General features: G+C 33.4%; 1 protein-coding gene across 18 annotated transcripts in view; it reads right to left on the reverse strand.

The window, feature by feature from the left end:
- C2CD5 (C2 calcium dependent domain containing 5) overlaps positions 1-25697 on the reverse strand; it is a 95980-nt gene that overhangs the window by 23817 nt on the left and 46466 nt on the right. For 9 of the 18 annotated variants that reach the window (XR_010343015.1, XM_064377344.1, XM_012457134.2 and 6 more), the window contains 7 exons: positions 25413-25478; positions 15760-15874; positions 12676-12771; positions 8851-9042; positions 6675-6861; positions 2431-2595; positions 7-147 (listed from right to left, as the gene is read on the reverse strand). Coding sequence is in view for 17 of the 18 variants with exons in the window: in XM_064377344.1 (XP_064233414.1) it covers positions 7-147; positions 2431-2595; positions 6675-6861; positions 8851-9042; positions 12676-12771; positions 15760-15874; positions 25413-25478 (962 nt within the window). In the remaining variant the exon portion in view is untranslated. The remainder of the gene's footprint in view (positions 1-6; positions 148-2430; positions 2596-6674; positions 6862-8850; positions 9043-12675; positions 12772-15759; positions 15875-25412; positions 25479-25697) is intronic. The other 9 variants (XM_064377345.1, XM_064377343.1, XM_064377338.1 and 6 more) reach the window with 1 other exon arrangement.

Raw genomic sequence — 25697 nt, forward strand, 5'->3', positions numbered from 1 at the left:
CATTACCTCCAAAACAAAAGCATCTTTTTTCCCATGTGAAAGGTCTAATTCTGTAACTTCATCTGAGCTTTCTGATTGAGATCTTAGAAGTCTTGAGCGCTGCCTAGGTTCTGGGATGGGTGATCCTATAATCTCTTCAGATATTTCCTAAAAGAAATATAATTGCTTTATATGAGATTGTCTTTTCCAGTTTAAATTTTGCATCTTTATATTAGTAGACACCTACTTGTGGAGAAAAAGCCTGTAAAATATACTCAGTGAAGTCTGTACTTAAGTATAATCTTTATAACTAAACTTTTAAAGAGGATATAGCAGCTTTAATGATACACGAATTAGAAAAATATATATAACTGTCACAGACACAACAAGATAAAACTGACATCTAGTGTACATACAGGACAATACAATGTGTATGGAATTGGCAGGCCTTACAGCTCAGAAATCCGGTACTCCTGGCTGTGCACATTTTCTATTCAGCATTATGAAAGTCCTAATACACCATAAAAATTTAAAGATATATGATCCTAGAAAGAATTCTAATCCTTTACATCTTTTCTTATCCACTGGTAATTTTTCAAAGCTCCACGTGGCAAAATGTGGAATATGATAAATGTATAAGCATGAATACATTTATAAATAAACTATGCACGTATTTGCTATTCAATTTATTAAGCTAAATAAATTTTGGTAGTTATAATAATGATCTTTTTAAGGTCAGTGTATGGTGCAATATTGTATGGCTCAATGAGCTTTTTGCTGTTACACAGCCAAATATTACTAGAGGTTCTAAGTATCTGTTGGTCACAAAGAATGCTGGAAGAACGTGAATATGTGAATACAAAAGCAAAAGGCATAGACTACTGCTGATGAAACAGTTATCTTTTTAATAAACAAGGAAATTGTTCATAAGTTTTTCAAAAACATATCGTTTTGAATGTTTATTGCTAGTACATATCTTCAATAAAAGACTACCACAGCACAATTTCATAATGTAATGATCTATGGACCACTTTCACATCCATTTATCTTATTTGTACTCCAAATTAATCTGCCCTCTATAAAGTTGATAAGTTACACATTATAATGACTACAAAATGGAAGAGAGTTGAAATTCAGAAGTAAATTAGTAGTCTGCCTAGATTTGAAAACGAGAAAGTGTAAAGCCAGTCTAGGTCAGTCTTTTGACACACAGTGCAATGTTATTTGCCCTAGATACCACACTATCTTTTATAATTTTACAGTAGTTTAAATTCTGTTATGCCTTTGTTCACAACACCACAGACTTAATAAATGTAACTGTCTGGTATTTAGTATGTTCTAAATTCATAATGAAATTTCATCACTAGTATTGTTATTCTAAGAGATGTGCATCTTATTTTGATATTTTAATAGTGTAAAATATTTATATTTTACACTTTTTCACACTAAATCTTTAAAATCCAGTGTATATTTTATAGTTACTACACATCTCAATTCAGACTAGTCACAACTCTCAATTCAGACTAGTCACAACTGCTCAAAAATCACATGTGGCCAGTGGCTACCACAGGGAATAATGAACAGTGCAATTCTAGGTCATAACCTTAAAATTCCTTCCAAATTAAGAACTATGCTAGAATAATATGATGAAAGCTATACATGAGATGCAACAATCCAGACACACTGTTCCAGAAGACCAGCCAAAATTAGATAAGACATTTAAAGTAATAAAAACAACAATAATAATGTTATTCAAATACTTTCCTTTCATGAAAGTATTTCATTATCAGAGACTCATAAAAACAAATAGTTTCATTCTAACTCCAACACATTTTTCTTTCAATTCAGACTATTGCCATAAGGCATCCACAGAGGAGTAACTGTAATACTTATTGCAAAGTTGATAAAAAGACTGATTAAAGAAAATGACTGGGAAGAGAATTGTAAAAAAGAAACTGTAACTGAAAAACTGTATTCTTTCACATTTTCACCACAGTAAAGAATCTCTTTTTACTAACAAAGAAAATTTTAAACCATTTATTTCATCATTCAACAAATACTTATTAAGAGACTACTACCAAGAGGAAGTTTTCTAGGCATCAGAAATAAAGCCTTCACAGAGCGTCATTCTACTGGTATTGACAGGCAATAAACCAACGACACACACACACACACACACACATAAATATGAGCTATAGAAAACAATAAAAGAGGGAAAGGTGATAGAAAGAGCCAAAAATGAGGTCATAATTTTTAAATAGGATGTGGTTAGAGTACACTTACCTAAAAGAGAGACAGTTGAGCAAAGACATAAAGGGAGGTGAAAGAATGAGTAATAAGGAGAGCTAATCTAAACAGTGAAAAAAAATACTGTGTCCTAAATAAGATAACCTAAAAATACACTAATAAACAATAACTGATGTATTCACAACATAGGTTTGTTTTACTTACTGGAGGATTTATTTCATATAACTCTTTGTTTTTAGCAATTGTATCATTTATCTTCTTCTGCATATGAGAGATGTGTTGTTCATACGAGCCATCGTTAGGAGTCTTCCCAGCAATCTGAATACCACCAGGAGTTGGTAAAGCTGCTAAATATACACCTGTGGCAGACTTGTAAAAATAACAGGGAAATAATCAGAAAAAATATCTATAGGATAGCTGTCCTTAAGTCTTCACATTTAAGAATGTGGTCAACAGCTGCGCGCAATGGCTCATACCTGCAATCCCAGTACTGTGGGAGGTCAAGGCAGGCAGATCAGTTAAGGTTAGGAATTCGAGACCAGCCTGGCCAACATGGTGAAACCTCATCTCTACTAAAATTACAAAAATTAGCTGGGCGTGATGGTGTACACCTATAATCCCACTACTCAGGAGGCTGAGGCAGAAGAATCACTTGAACCCAGGAGGCAGAGGTTGCAGTGTGCCAAGATCATGCCACTGCACTCTAGCCTGGGCAACAGAGCAAGACTCTGTCTCAAAAAAAAGAAAAAAACAAAAACAAGAATGTGGTCTTTGCCCATTAGGAAAAATATAATCAGCATCAGTTTACATATAAGACATATCTGGAAAGGCACACAAAAACAACTGGTAACAAGGGCTGGTTTCTTTTGGGGAGAACCCTGGGTAGGTGGGAGACAGTTATGAAATGGGGATTTACTTTTCACAGCATACCCAATTATATTTTTTATGATTCTACCTCACAATTTTTTTTTTTTTTTTTGAGACAGAGTTTCATTCTGTCACCCAGGCTGGAGTGTATGGTGCGATCTCAGCTCACTGCAACCTCCACCTCCCAAGTTCAAGCAATTCTTCTGCCTCAGCCTCCTGAGTAGCTAGTATTACAGGCACCCACCATCACACTCAACTTATTTTTGTATTTTTAGTAGAAATGGGTTTTCACCATGTCAGCCAGACTGGTATCAAACTCCTGACGTCAAGTGATCTGCCTACCTCAGCCTCACAAAGTGCTGGGATTACAGGCACGAGCCACTGGGCCTGGACCTACCTCATAATTTTATAAAATACTATTAGAATTTAAAATAGCAAAAAAAATTAAAGGTTGCTAAAAAATAAATTTTTCGTGAATGAGCAGACACGACACCTTTAAAGGTGGCAAAAGTAAAAAGGAAACTTTTGCAAAGCAAGAAACTGAAATTCACAAAGGACAGGGAACTTAAGCCCAGTCAATAAATGTGGACAAATGATTTGAACTGAGTGTTTCTCACTCCAAAACCCAAACACATTTCACTATATTGCCCTACCTTCAATTAGCAGAAAAATTTTTTTGCTTAATACAGATTTATTTTAAATATCATCAAATTAAATTACTATGAATATCTGACTCTGAAAGAGTACTATATATCACTAGTTCTGAGAAACTATTATGGAAAATACAAAACAAGATAACATTTATATATATACTTATGTGCACTTATGTGTAAATATGCTAATATAAGCAAAGCAAAAAAATAGTATAAACATCAAATGGTTAACATCAAACGGGTGGAATGGGAAAGAGAAAAGACAATTCTTTTAACTCTAGATATCTGTGTAATTTTTAACTGTCTGAAGTGTTATTTTTTTTTAATTAATCATTGCCAATTTTATAAACATCAATCCTAAAAAGGGATTGATGAAGAAGTCTGCATAGCAAATGAAACTGTTCCTCAAGAATGCTTACTCCTGATTTGTGCATTAGTATTCACCACTGCATAGATGACCCAGTCTCTGATATTCAACCAGGGAACCCCCACTTCTCCATGCCATATGAAGCCTCAGTCCAACATCTCTAATGCGATTTTAGCTCCATTCATAAATGAGGCAACAGCCCTGAATGGCTTAGAACACAGACTCTGGAATCAGATAAGCCTGGATTTGAAATCCACTTTTAACACATGTAACCACATCACTTTGCAGTCTCAACCTATCACAGTACACATTTTCTCCTCCTGTAAAGTGAAGATAATATCACAGTCCTTCTGTAATATCTTAGTGCCAGACACCTCGTCAGCATTCATCTGAGATTACCTAACATAGAAGATAGTCTTGAGACCTTAGGATTTAGGTGCACAAACTATAACACAGCACAAAGATGAAATGTCAAACTGGCAATTAACAGCACTAGTGATCAAGAAGGAAAATATTAGTATGAATCAGGAAAGCAATATTTGAGGCAAGTCTTGAATTATATCAGTGTCATAAACTAGTTTCCTGGAGCTCAACCATCAAAAATGTTTGGTATAGTTAGCAGAATGTTTTTTAAACCCCTCAATTTGAATCCAGCTCTTGACATGCATAGGCATCTATCAACCATTACAGTCTTACATCAAGCACAAATTATACATTTATGTTATGTCCTCACTAAGGATGCAAATTTTAGACCACTGAATTAAAATAAGAACTTTTCTCGAAGTTACTCTAAGTATAAAAGAGAATTTTTTTTTTTTTTTTTTTTTAGACAGGGTCTCACTCTGTCACCCAGGCTGGAGTGCAGTGGCACGGTCACAGCTCACAGCAGCCTCAAGCTCCCAGGCTCAGCGATTATCCCACCTCAGCCTCCCAAGTCACTGGGACTACAGGCATATGTTGCCACACCCGGGTAATTTTTCTATTTTTAGTAGAGACAGAGTTTCGCCATGTTGCCCAAGCTGGTGGTCTCAGACTCCTGGGTTTGAGCAATCTGCCCACCTCAGCCTCTCAAAGTGCTGGGATTATAGGCACAAGTTACTGTGCCCAGACTAAGTATCAAGTATTTTAATATGAACCAGGTGACTTAATTATTACAAATTTCTATTGTTAGAAAACTGTAATACCTAATCAGTTTATCATCATCACACAATTATCCTCTACATACAAAATTTTACATATGTGCTCTTACAGAAAGATGAAGTAGGAAACAAATGTGCATTTGACCTATAAATGTATACTGAGACAAAAAAGTCAAATTCTATAAATTTCTTAAAATCAAATGTCTATGCATGTCTCAAAAAGATGGCAAGAGAATTCAAATTTGAAAACTTCCAGTAACACAAACAAAATGCTGGTCAGCAAAGTAACTAGAAAATGAGAGAATTTCCATAAATGTGGTTGATCAGATTCCACATGATCAATGTGCATTTTGCAGGCACCTGGTTCTCTGAGTCCTACGCTACTTATAGAAGCAGCACTGACTTTCCTCATTAACATCTTTCCAGTCAGAACTTACTTGCTAACAAGCCAAGGTGAATATTAAGCTGAGACACAACTTTCTCTTTTCTCATATTTCATCAGCACTTAAGAAACATACTTTTTTTTTTGAGACAGGGTCTCACCCTGTCACCTAAGGTGGAGTGCAGTGATATGATGAGGGCTCACTGCAGCCTTAATCTCCCAGGACTCAAGTGATCCTACCACTTGAGCTTCCTGCCACCACACCTGGCTAATTTTTAGTATTTTTTATAGAGACAGAGGTCTCACTCAGGCTGGTCTAATGCCTGGGCTCAAGTGATCCTCCCACCTCAGCCACCCAAAGTGTTGGAATTATGGGTGTGAGCCAACACACCTGGCTAGAAACACCTGTATTTTATCACACATTCTACCACTGGCCATAGGTGCATAATTTATGATAAAGCTTAATTGTCTGTCCAATAGTGTCTCACATGTTTTGCTTTATCTTCTCCATCAAAACTAAAGATTATTTTAGCACATGGTCCACGTCATGTGGGGGTAGCACATGCTCTGCCCATCAAGGGACATTCGGCAATTTCTGAAGACATTTTTGGTTGTCACAACTGCGGAGATGCTACTAGCATACAGTGGGGAGTTGCCATGGATGCTGCTAAGCATCATACAATGCACAAGACAGTTTCCTACAACAAAGAGGTATCCTGCCCTAGTATCAAGATGGAGGAACCCTGTTTTAGCAATATGTAAACAGTAATGAAGTCCAGAAAATCTGTGGCCAACTTATTAAGCAAGCTACACATGATAATTTTTAGAAATAGAATTATTAAAGTTATGATTACAGTCCCTTTAAAATATGTGAAAACCTATCACCATATTTTTTACTTCTTAAAATCTACTCATCCCACAAAGGTCTTAATGTCAAATTCTTTACGTTAAGTCTTTGAAAAGTCTCTTTGAATCACATAAAATAGAGTCTACTATAATTAAGAAAATAATAAAACAAAACCAAAAACATCTAAACTTACCGCTAAGCCCATCAACATATTTTCACCCACTGTGATCTGAATTCTTAGTCCAAACAAAGCATTCATTCCTTTGAGTTTTAGTTTATTCATTAGCTGAGTATGCACTTCATATTCCATAAATGGCAAGAGATTACTGATAGCTGTAGCATTTGCTTCTGCCTGTGCTTTCTTTTTTAAGCGACATAACCTGTAAAGGAAAATAACTCAGTGAACATATTCTTGGTATCATCTTTAAAAATCTCCAATTTTGAAAACTTTCTAAAGGTGTGCTGAATAAAACATTTACTTGCTTCTAATGGACTTACTGAGTTATAGCAATAATCTTTTCTGCTTTTTGTCATTGTTTAAACTTGCACCAAAAATCATATTTCATAACAGGTACAAAAAAATAGAAAGAATGAGTAAGACCTAGTATTTGATAGTACAACAGGGTGTCCACAGTCAATAATACTTTAATTGTGCCAGTTAAAGTAAGTAAAAAAGTATAACTGGATTGTTTCTAACACAAAGGAAAAATGCTTGAGGAAATGGATACCCCATCTTCCATGATGTGATTATTATGCATTGCATGCCTGTATCAAAGTATCTCATGTACCCCATAAATACATACACCTACTGTTTACCCACAAACATTAAATATTTTTAAAAATCGTATTTCAATAAACAAAAAAAATCTCCAAATCTCTAAAAATGAAATAATGACCAACATCACTAGATAATATCAATTAAAATCTTAGGTATTATAACTGCATGTGTTCAAAATAAATGCAAAGCAGAAGAAAAATGTTACTCATTAAAAAAATACAAAAGTCACTTGAGCATCTATACTTTTATACCTGATAGACTACATTCAAAGGAACAGTAATTAGACTAATAGATTATTTCTCAACAGTAGAAATGAAAACCAGAAGACAGTGGTAAAAGAGTATCTATCTTTAATGTGCTGTAAAGAAACAGCTGCCAGCCCAAAATATTTTTTAAAGATAAAAGTAAAATAAACACATTTTTCAGACAGACAAAAAAAAGAGTTCACCACCAGCAGACCTATCAAAAAAAAAAAAAAAAAAATACTAAAGATTACACTTAAGGCAAAAGGAAAACAATCCCAAATGGAAGGTCTAAGACGCATGAGGGAAAAAAATAAATGGATTAGAAATACACATTAGAAGAAAAATCAACAGACTTTGTAATAAATTTGATGTGGGAGGTTGAGAAAGAGGATAGTGTCAAATAATATTGACTTTGGCATGAAGAACTGGATAAAGGTACCATTTATGAAAACAGATGAGGCTAATAAATGGAGACAATCAGGAGTTCAGCGTGGAACAAGTATGAGATGCCTATGACATATCAAAATGGGGGTATGAAGTAAACAGGTATATGAGTCTGAAGCTCAGAAGAAAGTTCTGGACCACAGTTATAAATGTGGGAATCACAGACACATAGATAGCATACAGATCTATATGAGTTGATTAGTTCAACTAGGGAGAGAGCTTCGAGAAGAGGGTCCAAACTCATGGCTCTCAAGGATCAAGAAATGAGAAGTCAAGAAGGAGGCTGCAGATTATACATAAAGGTAGGAAAACATAGAAGGCAAGGCATCATGAAGTCAAAGGAATTTCGAGGTGAAAATAACCAGTGGTGTCACTATTGCTGAGATGTCAGAAGTAAGATGAGGACAGACGTACCTGATGGATTTGGTAACCTGGCAGCTGTTGTCATGACAGCCCCAGTTAGGATTTCCTACTCCGGTGCATTTTAAAAGAAACTCTTACTAGCTAATTAAAGTAGTAAAAGAAACACTTCATGGCACTATTCTTTAAAAGAAAGAAAGAAAGAGATTCAATTTCTAAAACGTGTTACATATTTAATGTCATTGAAGCAGTCTATTCTTAGTCACCTACCTAGCCTGTAGCAGGTTAATAATTTCCATAATAATATATATTTGTATAAATGTTAAAAACTGCTTTTGTATACAAACTTATTTGAGTTTTACAGAGACGGGTTTTTTTTTTTTTTTTTTTACATGCAATAAAACACAAAGCTCCAATAGAATTGCCCAGTTTGTTCAGGATCAAACAGGTAGGAAACAGCAGAACTGGTACCTGAAAATAGGTTTATGGCTCCATATCTCACACTTTTTCAGGAACACCAAATAATGTTTTCACAAACATACCTTGCTTGAATAAGACAACCTTTTCCAATTACTGTTGCATCTGTTGGGAGGTCTATAGTTGTAAACAGAACATCAGGAACTTTTTGTTTCCTGCAGTTATAGCAATATGTGAGATGAGCTGGAAATGGCATATTCAGTTCATCATATGGTATATGGCAAAATCCACAACGTGTAGGCAAATTTTCTTCAAGCCTATATAAATTAAGAAAAAAAATAAGACATTCTTTAAAAACGTATAAATTTTTTCAAAAATAATTATGTAACTGATATTACATACACACCACTTGTATACAAACTATCCAACTTCTACCACTGTAGGCTACAAGAGCACCACTATGACTGATAAGAATTAAAAACGACCATGAAATCAGAATCATACATTTTTCCTGTGAGAGAAAAGACTTATCAATTGCAAAGTCATTTTGCGCCAATTTATTTGCTTGATGACTTACCACCTGACAAACACCACTATTACCCCAGAGTTTTTTCTCTGGGATACAACATTTTTTAAAAAATGGTTAGATGATAATGATGACATTTTCCCACTGGTTGACAAATATAATCACAAAAAAAAACAATCCCAAAGAAAAAAATATTTTGGTTACTAGAGGCTGGGAAGGGTAGTGGAGGGCTGAAGGAACAGTAGGGACGGCTAATGGGTACAAAAAAAGTAGAAAGAATGAACCTAGCATTTGATAGCACCATAGGGTGACTATAATCAATAGCTTAATTGTACATTTTAAAATTACTAAGAGTATAATTAGATTGTTTGTAACACAAAGAATAAATGCTTGAGGGGATGGATACCACATTCTGCATGATGTGATTATTATCCATTGCATGCTTATATCAAATTTTTCATACACAACTACTAGGTACCCCAAAAAATTAAAAATTAAAAAAAAATTAATCAAACGTATTAATTTTTTAATTTAATGTAAAAAAGTATTAAAAAAGAAAAACAGTAAGTCAAAAATAGGCATACTCTAAGATTTCTAATTTCCTATGATAGTTTTAACTTTTTTGAAAAACCAAAACATCTATTTCATAAATGGCATACATATCATACATAAACCACAAATGAAACAATCATAACCTCCCCACCCATTGTAAAATGCTTGTTGCATTATGCTGTTTGTGAAATCATTCTAAAATGATAAAGCATTTTTTCATTGAGGACAATAAGGATGGAAACAAGAGAGAAGCTCCATGAAAAACTCCATACTTTCACACAACTATATCTTCCAGAGCTCTGGAAAGATGTGAGTCTCAATACTCCCTAACTTAAAGTAACCCATTAGAAGTTGAAACCTGGCAAAGAGAAAAATTTAAAAGGGAAAGGAAAACTTATATATATATATACCAGGGAGACAACAAACTTTTTTTTTTTTTGATATAGGGTCTCACTTTGTCACCCAGTCTACAGTGCAGTGGTGCAATCATAGCTCACTGCAGCCTTCAACTCCTGGGCTCAAGTGATCCTCTTGCTTCAGCCTCCCAAGTAGGTGGGACTACAGGAGTTTTAACCGAATCTTCATCACACTTTAAATCACATTAAATTACTCCCAGATACCATTATTTTACTGTGAAGGTGGCATTCTGGTATATTAGAACTAACAGAGAAGTCAGACATCTGAATGGAACTGTGTGAACCTGAACAAGTAAATTATTTAACCTCTCAGAACCTCCTTTATAAAACTGATAATGTACCTAGAGAAGTTTGTGGGTATCTTTGGAGATTAAATAAGAAAACTATAGCTAAACACACTCACCTTCCCAGTATAATGTTCAGTTACAGCAGCAAATAGTTCCGCCTATCCTGAAACCAACCTGAGATAACTTGCTAAGTCACGCTAAGCACTAACTAGCAGGCCTCATGTTTGAATTTCAGTTTGTTTGGATCCAAAATCAATGTGTTATAAGGGGGTACAAAAGGATGAAAACTGAAGCAATTTTTAACTAAACAGCTCACACAAATTTCAACATTAGTGGTATATATAAGGCATAAAAATAAAAGTATTAAAATTTATGAAAGCATTTTGAATATGAAATATACACAGGGATTATCCCTGAATAGTGAGATCATAAGGAATCTTTTCTTCCTTCTACCCTCCTACATTCTCCAAATTTTTTCTAATAAGCAATAGTAATTTTATAGCAGAAAGAAAAGATATTTTCCTTTTTTTTTTTCAACTAGGGATGGCAGCTATTTATAACTACCATGTAAGAAAGAGAATGTACTGTATCCATCCAAGCCACAATACAGAAAAAAACCAAGCTACATGGGAAGGTCATTTGTTAAATTAGGCTTCCTATCAACTCAACAATGAAATCTACAGACATGTAAGAACTATATTGCATCACTGGTACAACTCACTGCCAAAGAGAGTTTTCTCAATAGAACATTCTAATTATTTAGTGTGCTTCAAAATGCCCCACCTTCACTTTACTATTTACAATGACCTTTAAGGCTATGGAATTTATAATAGTCAATTTCCATTATAATACTGACAAAAGAAAGTGACCAAGTTCCTCTTGTGAATACCAGAACTAGAATATCTTAGTTATAAATGCTTGCAAATTTATATTAAATTTGACAAGACACAGAATTTTTTTGCTTCCTTTTTTTTCTAAGATAGTCTCACTCTGTTGCCCAGGTTAGAGAGGAGTGGTGTCATCTTGGCACACTGCAAACTCCACCTCCCAGGCTCAAGCAATTCTCCTGCCTCAGCCTCCTGAGTAGCTGGGATTACAGGCACTCGCCATCAGGCCAGGCTAATTTTTGTGTTTTTAGTGGAGATGGGGTTTCACCATGTTGGCCAGGCTGGTCTTAAACTCCTGACCTAAGTGATCCACCTGCCTCAGCCTCCCAAAATGCTGGAATTACAGGTGTAAGCCACTGCACTTGGCCTTGCTTCCTTTCTTAATACATACTTAATATATTAATACTGGGGAGAAAAGTAAATATGCACACTGTGGAATAAGGAGTAATTAAAATCTGTATTATCCAGGTAAACTCTGGTACCAAACTAATATACAGTCTGCCTTCCATATCCATGAGGTTGGCATCTGTGAATTCAACCAACCATAGGTTGGAAATACTCAGAAAAACAACAAAAAAGCCCACAAAGTTCCAAAAAGCAAAGCTTGAATTTGCCATATGCTAAGCATTACACTGAATCCATGAAAATTAAATGATAAACAGGAATTATATCAGGTATTATAAATAATATAGAGATTATTTAAAGTATAGGAGAGAATGTACATAGGTTACATGCAAATACATCATTTTATGTAAGGGACTTGAACATCTGCAGATTTTGGTATCTGCAAGAGGTCCTGGAACCAATTCCTTATGGACAAGGAAGGACAATATATATTATATCTATATATAATCTTGATAAGATATAGTACTTTTATTAATTTGTAAATTAAGAATTGTTTCTATAAAAATTATTTCATAACCTCTTTCTGTTTTTGGAGGTGAGGCAGAGGGAAAAGAAAGGAAGAAAAAAATCAAGAGATATCATTTCTATATCATGACAAACAAAAAAAAGTACACTTGAAATTCTTCAATTGGTAATCGTACATGTCACTTATCAAGATACTAGGAACAATAAACAATAATGTGTGCCGTATAGTGCAGAATCCAATACTCCTTTGTTACTATGAGTTAGTTAAAAACCAGTCAAGTGCTTGCTCCTGATTTTTACATTGTACTACTGTAAGCCACACTACAGAGAAGAATTATCCCAACTCTGAGAAAAAAAGTCAACCTCTCCCTACTCTGCCCTTATGAAAAATAAGCCAGGCTGCCATGACAACCTCTGTTCCAAACAGCCTTCCACGGTGCCATCCTGCAGAAATCTAGGATTCAGTACAGCTGCTGTGCCAGATGCAGATAAAATGCAGACCTCTTCACTATAAAGGAAAAAACACAAGCAAGTTAACATTTTCAAACAGTGTAACTCTGGAAAATGCTAAATATCAAAATGATTATTATAACAGTGACAATTTAAGTTCAAGTTAGACTCTACTAAATAATAAATAATATTTATAAGATTAACCTCCTAAACCTAGCCTAAAAAACAGAAGTAACTTTATTTGAATGGAGAGGGCAAGAACTCCTTATAAATTAAAAATTGAAAAAAAGATAAAGTATTAATATTAAAGACAATAACTTCATTTAAAATATGGCAAGGCTGAAAGAATGAAATGTTTCAAAATATAACCAGTAATAAATTATACTGCTGAATCTAGCATTAATCAATTAAATTATATGAAAATTATCTTTAAATGTATATTGTTTTATTAAAATTATTCTAAAAGTATAACTATGTAAATATCTTTATATAGGTGATTTATATAGCTTAATCTAAATTTAAATAATTATAAAGGTTTCTGCAATATACAAAATACACTACATGAAGCTTAAACCATATCATATAACAGAAAACTGATATTCAAAATAATTTTTAAATTCTTTCTTATATGTCACCCAATTTGAAAGCTAAAAAATCAAACAATCAACATAATTATTGAATGAGATCACTGAAACAAATGAGAAAAGTAGCAACCTAGGGATGAAATGCTGAAAACAAGCTAAAAATAAAACAAAAGCCTAAGAGAACAGGGAAGGAATAGTCACTTGAACTGTAAATAAATAAACGGAGACCAGTCTTAAAGTGTAGGTAGGAATTAAGGATGTCAGAAGGAGTAACATGGAACCACTGAGGCCTTCGCATCAGGAAGCTACAAGAGCAGAAGTGTGTTTCAGAGAGTTTAATCCAGTAACAGAAAGTAACATGGGTTGGAACAGAAAAGATTATTAAAAATTTAAATACAAAGATTTCTTTGAGGTCTAAAAGGAAGAAAAGCTTCTGTCAGATGAACTCAAACTTCTAAGTAAGTTAACTCAATTCATTTGGAGACTCCTCCATCTGTGACCTATCTTCAGCCATCCTGAGTCTACATCCTGTGGCCTTCTTTTTTTTTTTTTTGCTACACTTTCAAGAGTTGAATGCATCTATTAAGCTTTGAAACCTCTCCTCATGCCTCTTTTTATTTATATAATTCATATTCACTCCCCAAAATCCAATTTAAGCATCAGTTACTTCACTGACACTTTCTTCCAATTCTACTTCAAGCTTTCAGCCCTCTAGGATACCAAAGCATCCTATATCTCAATCTTAAAAATTATTTTACATCATAATTCTCCAATGAATGTAAATATGATACCAAGAACTATGTCTTTTAAAACCACATCTCTGGTCAGGCACAGTGGCTCACACCTGTAATCCCAGCACTTTGGGAGGCTGAGACAGGCGGATCACCTCAGGAGTGGTAAGGAGTTCGAGACCAGCCTGGCCAACATGGTGAAACCCTGTCTCCACTAAAAATACATAAATTAGCCAGGCATGGTGTCAGGCACCTATAATCCCAGCTACTCAGGAGGCTGAGGTGAGAGAATCACTTGAACCTGGGAGGCGGAGGTTGCAGTGAGCTGAAATCACACCACTGCACTCCAGCCTGGGTGAAAGACCAAAACTCCATCTCAAACACACACACACACACACACATATCTCTAAGCCCTGAAAGTTTATGACATTAAATCCATGAATGAGGGAAGACAACCAGGGAGTAAGGCAAGATAAGCATGACAAAGTTAGTAGTTAACAAGAGTAGAACAGCTACTACAGAAATAAACAGTGCAGGAGTATAACATATGATCTGCAAAGGAAAAGAAAAGCCCACAGAAGATTAAATAATATGGCTCTGTGATGCCCACATTTACTACAGTTTAATGATTTTTCCCTAACAATAAGGATCACCACAAGAGCAGAGGATCTGAAAGTAAGAATTATCTAAGAATAGATAGTAGACAAATAAGACAGCAGAAGGTTAAACAGTTTCTAGATAATATCAATTGTAAACTTTTGAAGGGGCTGAAAGTAGGGTTCAAAGATGGCAAAAGAACAAGAAAAGCCAGAACCTAAGTAAGGAGCTGAGAAAACAACTGGTTAAGATAAGGTTCAAAATAAACTAGATATAAAAGAGCAAATGATATTGACAGAAAAATATTAAGTTGTGATCTGAGAGTAAAATTTTATAGTTTCAAAATTTTAAAGCGGAACAGTTTCAAGAGATACTCAGGTCCAAAATATGGTTGAAAGTTAAATGAGATCAGAGGACTTGAGAATAAGAAACTATAATGCCAGCTGCTAGAATGAACATAATCGTATGTAACTGGAGGAGATAGCAGAGAAGTAACTAAGAAAGGCAAGGAAGAATGCTTTGGAGGTAGCTAATCAAACAGTAGAGTGGCACACACTTCAAAGGAGAAGAGACTGTTCAAATGAATGGAAGGAGAAAATGTTATAGAGAACCAAGAGTATGAAAGCCCCTTCCTAATTTGTCAGTGTTAGGAAGAATGATTTGTTAGCAGGAGAAAGTTACATTACAGTAGGTGCAAGGAGGCAGAATGAGTTTATGGACAAACTTTAAAGACACATGGCAATTTATTTACAGTAGATCAAGGGTTCCAAAGGTTCCAGTGGAAAAAGTTAATACAGTTATCCACACTATAGTAAAGTAAGCTTAGAGTTAATATTTGATATGTGCCAGTATTATATTCTCATTTAATCACTGATTTAAATGATTAACTGATCTGTGGTATTATCTCCATTTTAATGTACAAATTGAGGCTCAGAAGAGTTAAATAACTTTCTCAAAGTTACGCAGTCATTAAGTGGCAAAGACGTCATATAAACCTTGATCTAATGTACTCTAAAGCCCATGTTCCTGATCACTTTGCTATTCTCTTTTATTTTATTTGCATAAAGCTTTTCCCCTTTCAGATGACAATCTAAATTACAGTGTCTAGAAAATCAAGATGTTATTATCATTTACCAGATGCTAGTTGATTCACTGTAGCCCACTACAGCATGACAGCCTAATGCTTTAGCATGTGATTTTATTTCTTGTCTGATTTCTGCCCACCATGCATCTCGAGTTTCTGGTTCATCTGAAAAATAAATTTTAAATCAGTTTATTACTCAATAGTACATTATCTATATGAACATGAAATGTTTAAACTAAACATACCATGGGAAGTAAAGATGTATTGTCCTATAATGGATTTTTTAACTTCACATCTTTAAAATGCTACTTCTCAAAAGGCATGAGATTTAACATTTTAAACTCAATGACTGGAAACAAACTAGCTTTCTGCATTTGCTTTATTACTTTAAGGGATACCTATAGGAATAGATTATTAGATATAATTTTAAATGTAGACCCAGAGTTTCCAAATTCTAACCTTAACTATGATTAGAATCTAAGAATTAGACTAAGAGAATATTCTACGTCTCACCTCACTGAGTGAACAATTTATGTGTTATATCCATAAATTTAATTTTAATTCTGATTTCATTTCTTGGTACCTATTTTTTTTATAACTCACTATATTCTAGATTCTTTCCAAGGCAAAGATTTGTCAATGTTAAAAAGAGAAAGCTATCTGCAAGCCATCCTTCTACAGAGATGTAGGTCTTTAGGCAAAGTACAAGAAATAAATAGACTAAACTAATTTTAAAAAAAAGAAAGCAAATACACTTAAAAACTTAACATAAATAATTTGTCAATGTATATAAGGGCCAATTTCAGATAGAACATTCCATGTATTGGTCTATAATTTTTAAAAATGATTTAGAATCACAGAATTGTATTTTATTACCAAAGAGAAGTCCAATATTGCTTGTAATTGAGCACTGTAAATGTAGCATGTCATACATATTTTCCTAATCACTTGCATTTAGCTGCAAACTACTGGTGACAGCAGCTGCAAATTATAGTAAAATTTTATGTACAATGATGTTAAAAACAGAAACAGTATGTAATTAGCATATCATGATTTATTTCTTTTTGTGACCAATTCTCATTTGGGAACAACCTGAGATAGAAAAAAAAAAAAAATCAATTCTAACTAGAATGCTAAGCTCTTATTGTAAATTTTCCACATAAAAGACACTACTCAAAATCTAAAAACAAAAAAACCCAAAGTTTCCATTTTTGAATTGCAATATATATTCAATTTTCAAAATATGTTTTTTAAAATTAGTAGAATAAGTAGAATTATACTCACTAGCAAAATAGTGAAGACAGCAAAGTAAAGAAAGGTTAAGAGGCGTGTTATAGCTCACATTCCTATGATGAAATTTTTGTTTCCTCCACAGGGAGGAAGATCAGCAAAAGGGAGAAATAAGGAGATAAAAGCCAGAACTACAAATGATGCCAGCCAGTTCTTGAATTAAAGTTTTGGTTCCAAGACAGTGCTACCCTAAAACTTTCTTTCAGAAGAAAAGAAAGTAATGCAGAATTCAGGAAACTGAGGAAAAGATCAAAGTACAAGATAAAATGAAGAGAAATAGGAAAGACTACAATATGGTATTAGCAATCAATGTTATAAATTAAGAAATGTGTGAACAATTACATGACCCTATTTTACACAAATACCATTTGTGTTAAAGAATTTCTTCATATTCCTAAATGAAATGTATGTATTAACAGCAAAAATACACCTCCAAATCCATACTCTCTTTTTCTTCTAAGACGTACACACTATGGACCAATCTGAACATCCATTTAACATCAGCCTTTCCTAAAAGAGAATTTTTGTATCGTAAGATGAACTATTATTCAAGTGGTTGCCCTTATCTATTAAATTATTTAAGATTCTGAGAAAATCATTATCACAAATAACTATAGAAATGTATCTCAGTTTAGAAAATACCCATTTTCCCAAAAGACTGCATGAAATAAAAAGTCTAACTTTTCTTAAACTCACTAATACAACCTACTACTTACTTTTTAAACCATTCTAGAAGTTTAAAATATTATTTTCTAAATCAAACAACTATGTACTATGTATTTTTTAAGAATAGATTTTTCTCACATTAGGTTTGCCTACATCTGTAAAGTAATACATGGTAGCTTTACTGCTTTAAAAATGAATTTTACAGAAAGTAATCCAAAAACAGTGTTTTAAAAATTAATGAAAAATGGAGGAAGCTACTTAAGTTCTACATATATTTATTTTTAAAAGGCCAGCATGTCTAAATGGGAAAGTATGTTATAACAATTCCTATGAGATACCATAAAGAATACAAAGTTCATTTACATTAAACTTACCTTAGTATAACACAGAAAATAATCAAATAATTAAACCAAACACTATGAAAGAATAAGTGGCTGATTCAAAAAACAAACAAAAAAGCTGAATGCAGCGCAAGTGGAGCATTCATATTCTTCTGACAAATTCACAAGCAGCCTTTATTTTAACACATGAGCCACACAATTGCACATGGGGATGCCATTACTGTATTTAATAAAGTATTTACAAGTTTAATACAAAGCTAAAGAGTTACATAACATGGGAGCTAAGGAAGCAAATGGCATATGTCCACACTCCAGAAAACTTCTAAATTTGGTTTTTGGCTAAAGCGAAAGCTCAAAGAACGAAGGGTTTGCAAAGCAGATTCAGCATACAGGAGCCAGAAACAGTGGATATTTTGGCGCATGCTTGGATCAGGTGACAGTACAGACTGAAAACTATGGCAGCTCACTGAAATGGTTACAAAAAGTAATGGCCCTAGATTCTAGGTGAAAGCAAGGCAAGCATACAGTAGGGAGCACTTAATCACAAACTGGTAATTGTATTAACAATTATCTACAACTGTAAGCAAGAGACTAAAGGAAAAATTTGGGCTATTAAATTTAGGTGGTATTTAATTAAAACAAAATTAAGATTAATTTATTTAATATTAAAGAAAAGTTAAAGTTATCTTCAAAGCTTATTTTATACTCATGCCAGACATGAGCTAGAGAATCCTCAAGTAGTAATTATGATTCAGCCTAACCTATTACCAATAAAAATTCAGAGATATCATAGTATTTAATCCCTATAATAGAATGTTTAAGGTTTAAAAACTGATAACTACAGTCTTATAGGAATATATTGTGTTTTCCTATAAGAAACACACTAATGAATTTGAATTATTTTATTCACCCTACAAAAGTACCAAATTTAGAGGATACTATACTAATATAAAAGCAAACAGAGTCTGGTTTAAAACTTTGTGGCAACTATATATGCCACACATGAAATGATACAATTTAGGTATTTGAAGAATATACAGCTGAGATGTGAGGTCACATTTAATAAACATTTCAAAGATGTTAAGACTGAAATCTCTTCACCTTAAACACCATGTTTCTCCTGATAATCTACAGAATTATTTATAATTATAAAAGGTTATCATTTTAGGAGAAATAAATATTTAATTATTATACAAATTATATTTTATACTATTTTGTATTTCTTCTATGGATTAAAACTCTTTGTAGATAATATCGCAAATCTTTTAATATATCCTTTTAATTGCAGGCATGAACTGAACTCTAAATCAATCCTCACTGATGTCTCTTTAGGGGCAATGTCAGTACACTTGGGTTGATGTCAACATTCATTCATTTTTACTATGTTACATTTCTAGATCATGGCCATAGCTTGATATCTTGCCATCTTTTTAATATTTTATCTTGTTTCTGAAGTGCAGGTGAAACTGGTAAAATTCTAAAATGGCAGTTTATATCTCAGAAAATAACCATGTGAACAACTCAACATCATATGCCTTTATTAAATTCAACCTCTTTGAGATTTTAGGCAATCACACATTTGGCAACTAAGAAACACCGACTACGTGAAATGTTAAGTTCAATCCATTTTTATATAGCTCTGGGAAAGAATAACTGTCTTGCAGATTCTTCTAATATTGTTAGAAGAAAAAAGAAATAGTTCTAATGTTTTAAAGCAGAGTGACTATAGTTAACACTGTACTGTATATTTCAAAACAGCTACAAGAGAACTTGAAATGTTCCCAACACGTAGAAATGATAAATACTCAAGGTGATGGATACTCCAAATACCCTGATTTGATCATTACTTATTCTATGCATGTAACAAAATAAGACATGTACCCCATAAATATAAACAAATATTATATATCAATTAAAAAAACATTTAAAAAGTGGACAGTTATTCAACCTAATTTATAAATCAACAAAAGGAGATAAAATGTTAGGTTGGATCAATGGGTTTTAATACAGTGATAATCTATCATGTTAAAGGACAGTATAAAAAGCTATATTCCCAAATACCTGAAAATAACATTCCAACTGCTAACCTCTTGAAGAAGATAAATTTCCCCTAATGAAAAAGAAATTAGAGAGTTCAGGTTCAAGGGAGTATATAACCTCAAACTGGGTGAGGATCAGTAGACTACGAAGAAGATTCTCATTACAGAGGAAGTCATGTGCAAATACAGAGCAAACATCAAGACCTAGAAATTTGGGATGTCAGGATGAAGCTAAGATATAATCCATGTTGGACCATACTGGAGTCTTTACTATCTGTAAATTTAGAAAGTCAAATGTGTAATCTACTCCGTAACTGTGATATTTCACTGCACACACACATGCATGCACACACACACACAATGTAACTGGATTTTCATTACTCTAAAAATTACTGGTAATATAGAAAAGCTCACATATCACACATGCTGTATTTATGCCATCTTGGATCTTGAACTCTTATTTATCTAATTCCTGAAAACCTTATTAAAATACTGAAAACCAAAAGCTGTGTAACTACTTTAGGTATAGTCTGCACATCTGCTCATAAGCATCTCTCAGAAAAAAATAATAATTTCTGAGGATTATCAGCAGAATTTAAGTTCCAAGAGAGCCTACCATCTGTCTCCATTTAACTAATACACACATATCCATACACCAAAATAATGTAAGAATTACCCTAGACTTGTGTGTACAGGATGTCCGCCTGGCTTAACAATGATGTTTCCAGTACCCAACATGGTGTTCCACATGGTAGGCACTCCACAAACATCCACTGAATAAAAACTTAACCAAATTGAAACTTAAAAAAAAAATTCATTCAGATGAGCAGACTGATATGTACATTCTATAAATATATCCTTATATAATCAGGTGACTCACATTTTGTTACCATTAAATATTTTTAAAGTAATCATTGTACTTACTTTTACAGGACATAACTACTCACTTTTGCTCCTAAAATAAAATGAACTTTCGAAACAACTACAATTCTGATGGCTAACAAAAGAGACTAATATTTTCAAATTTTGAACCATTAATCCAAAGCTTGCCTTATTACTAGTAAAAGTTTATTATATGATTGAGAAAATCTTAAGTATAATATATCCTAAGATCTACAATCTGCCTAAAATAAAATTTGTTTAAAAACCCTTTAAAAATATTCTCAAAAACAAACGAAAGGCTATCTAGTGTTAAACAACTTGTTTTACTAACTCAGGACTTAAAATATAAACTCAAAAATTTTGTCTAAGTTCGAAAGCTATCTCCAACTAATATATAATTACATTTTGATACCATACTATATAACTACTTTATTTCTTCTTGCCACTTCCTGAAAAAATATCTAAGCTGACATGCAATCTATACAGAGAAAAAATAGCAAATTATCTGCAACTATCAAGATTATCACTGATTTAAAAAGTATATATGTGAGCGACTCAAATACTTCTAGTGGTAACTCAGGGGAAAAAAATAAAAGATCATACTCATTTGAAAAATGAGTTAGGACTATTAAAATATCTTTAAATATTTTATCATCTCAACTTTCAAATAAACTTGAGTTTCCAAAGGGTAGAACTCAACTGCTAAGTATAATTTTAGAGCTGTAGGTATGTGGAATAATTCCCCTTTCTTTCTCTTGCCTTGAAAGCAGAGAAGAACCTGCTTCATTTGCCACATTTCACTAGTTACTAGGTCCTGCTGTTATTATATTCAAAATGTCTCATTAATTTATAGTTAAGAGCATAGGTTCTGAAGCCAGAGTACTCAGGTACAAACTGTGGCTCAGCCACTTTCTAACTATTCACCTTTGGAAAACTACTGTTTCACTTTGCTCACCTACAAAATAGGAAATCAGTGCCAACCTCACAGATCTGTTTTGGGGATTAAATGGCCTACAATTATAAAGCACTTAAAAGAGTACGTGCCACATAGTAAGTTCTTGATAAATGTAGCTCTCCTATCACCACCAAAACCTAGGTTACCTATGTAGCCAAGGTTACCACACAGTCTACTAACCCGTCACCCTGTCTCTAGTCTTATTGCCTTTAAGCCTATTCTCCACTCTATTGTCAATGATCTAATGCAAATGTGACCATAGGCTACCCTTATTCTTATGTACTTCCATTCCTAGAATGTCACACACAAGATTTGTAAATGCTGCATCCTCCTTCCTAGTAGCAACACTTGCCTGCCTGGCCTTTCTCAAAGTCTGTTACCAAGCCAGAAACATAAGCAGTATAATAAGTAAAGGCAACATTTTAAAAATAAATTTTAATATTTGTTCCCTTCTTCCTGCTCTATAAAAACATTTCTAAGGCTGTGTGTGGTGGCTCACGCCTGTAATCCTAGCATTTTGTGGGGCCAAAGCAGACGGATCACTTGAGGTCAGAGTTTGAGATCAGCCTGGCCAACATGGTGAAACCCCGTCTCTACCAAAACACACACATACAACACACACACACACACACGTATATGTGCGCACACATACACACACACAAATTAGCCAGGCATGGTAGCACATGCCTGTAATCCCAGCTACTTGGGAGGCTGAGGCACAAGAATCACTTGAACTTGGGAGGCGGAGATTGCAGTGAGCTGAGATCCCACCACTGTACTCCAGCCTGGGAGACACACAGCAAGACTCTCTCCAAAAAAAAAAAAAATTCTAACACAGTACACTGTAGTTAACATAAACTAAGGCAGCAAAGCAGAAGAAAAGAAAACAAAAAAAAAAATGCTAAACCAACCAAGATATTTTGTACTCAGTGGCAAGCAACCTAGTAAGTATGAAGTAACTATGTAAACATTATCAAATAAGTACTGGCTAGGATATCATTTTGTAAATGCTGGAAGTTTCAAAACCATACTCAAAGTACGTATAAACATGGGTCCAAAAACACTGAAATATAAATATATGTGATTCTCCCATGTATCCTTCAAATCTGAGCTCAAAAATTACTTCTATAAGCTTCCCTCATACACAGAGTTAATCAAGGCTTCCTCTTTAACTCTTTATCTTGTATCACACCATACCACACAGTAAATTATTTAATGTTTTTCTATCCTCCAAGAATATGAGCTTCATGAAGCCAGGGGGACTGGCAATCTTTCCACCCTAGTACCTAGCAAACTGCATGGCACAAAATAAATTCTGATATAAGCTTGCATAATCTGTCATATTTTATACAATATGACTGTATAATAACATTTTCCTATATCTTTCCACATTTTAATGTTTCTGAAATAAGAATGTCTAATGATTAATAGGTATGTTTAATATGGTGGTATGTATTTTTCTTTTCTCTTGGAAGGTTATTATTAAAATGATGATGCCTCACATAATACACGGTGTGAAGAAGCCAGGAAATACAGTGTGAATGATCAATTCTATCCCTAATAAAAATGATATCTCCCTTTTTTTTTTTTCTAAGACGGGGTTTCACCATGTTGGTCAGGCTGGTCTTGAACTCTCGACCTCAGGTGATCCACCTGCCTTGGCCTCCAAAAGTGCTTGGATTACAAGCGTGAGCCACCACGCCCGGCCTAAAAATGGTATCTCAACAATTATTTTCCTAACATGGTCCATTCTTGATTTTCCACATAGGAGAACAATGGCTAAATATTTTCAAATTACAAAGAATAATACATAAATGATTTGCATATGTTTACCTATCTTAAATTTTTCTTCAGAATTATCAAGTTATTTTTCCTAAACAAGTATGAAAATCAGTTTTCTGAAGATATACTAGCTCTTACCAGAAAGATTCTAATTACTAAATCAAAAGCACACTACAAGGTGTCGTCATTTATGTTCTTTTAACATTCTATAACTTATATCCACCTTTTTTCTTCATACACTTCCTACGTGACATTATTTTAAATGATGGCAAGATATACTGCTTCCTCAACCATGTTTTTCTCTGCCAAAGTGTAATTCGGCTTATGTGGGACAATGTCCTTGTAACATCTATAAGATTTAATTATTACTATTTCCATTTCCAAGATTGTTCCATCATTTGACCAACACATGTCTCACCCTAAACATCTCTGCCCTGACAAGATATCAGTTCCTTATATTATTAATGATCAATCTGCTCTTAATGTTCTTTTTCTATATATGTTTCCACTATATTAATCTGCCTATGTTTTAAAATTTCTTATTTTTAAGAAATTAACCTAGCAAGGTATTTTTCAATTTCTCACTAAAATCCAATTATAAAATATTACACTAACAAATGATCACTTTAATTCTAATCAATGACAGCATGCTGGTAAAAACCTGAATAGGAAATTTCCCTGAAGATTTACCAATTGATATCAATCTACATCTGCAAAGGTTGGACTTACATGGTTTACCAGACTGAATTTAGGCTAATCTACATGGTGAACATGATTTACTTCATAGTCAAACATGCATTACTTACATCAAAACTTATATCTTGAACTCCTGAGAACAAAAAAAGTTTTCAATATTGAAAAGATTATGAGATATTATCTAAAATTCTGAGCCCCTTGGTGCTTTTGCTTTTCTGTAAGATATACTTTCTGAGACAAACAACTGAAAAATTTCTTTAGGCAACATACCAGCTTCTGACACTGAATCAAAATGGTTGTATTATTTCAATCTAAAAAATATAATATAAACAATTAGAAATATACATTATTAATATGTTTTTATCAAAAAAACATTAATTGCTTTGACTCTAAAGCACATCATCAGCTGTAAAGCTCTCTATCTTAGTCTGGTTTATTTAAAAGCTACAAACTATACTCATATGTTAAGTTACTTTTTAAAAATTATATTCACAAGTGGAAAGGGAAGGAGGAAAGTTTAAGAAAGCTGTTAATCCCCAAAAAGTCTGTTCTTAGTTATCAAATCTTGGAACACTTCTAGAATTATAAATAAAAATGCTAACAGTTATACTTTCACAGTATTCTATAGAACGCTAAACATAGTCTATTCAAATCTAAATATACTTTATTTTTAATTTATGAAAAATTACTTATAAATATTTAACAAATATTTGCTTAATCATAAAGTTAATACCTACATCATTTACCTGATATAAAAAAACCATCAAAAATGTAATAAATATAAATTTAAATGATCATTCTGAAGTTAATCACCTAAGAAAAGTTGTTGATAATTTATGGTATTTCTATGGCTTTCATTAATTCATTTTCGTTAACACATTTTTTATTTGTATTTCCATTGAAATTACAAGAGTTATTACATACACAGCACAGAATATATCTGTATAACTGAATTGACCTTAAACCTACTTCATCTAGAACATTTCTAAAAACTTCACTGAGCTGCCATAATTTTTGTCAGCATATGTAGTACTGAATGACCATTAAAATACCTGAATTGAAACTATTCCAGTCTAGCAGTTTGTAAGATCTTGTGTTACCCATAATTCCGACAAAGGCTGAGTTCAAAACAGCAAATTAGTAGATCAGTTTTAGGTGCAGAATAGTAGGAATAAAACAAAAAACACTACAAACAAGAACACAATTGACAAACACCACTCGACAGGAACTGGAAAGACACAGACAGCAGAGTTAATAAGAAGTAGAAATAGAAAGGGGAGAAGGAGCATGCTATAGTAATCTAACATTAATCTAATTATTTAATTACCTTCATTTTT

This window comes from Aotus nancymaae, unplaced genomic scaffold (genome assembly GCF_030222135.1).
Source record: "Aotus nancymaae isolate 86718 unplaced genomic scaffold, 86718_ANA_hifiasm-v0.15.2.pri h1tg000016l, whole genome shotgun sequence".
Taxonomy (NCBI): Eukaryota; Metazoa; Chordata; class Mammalia; order Primates; family Aotidae; genus Aotus; species Aotus nancymaae.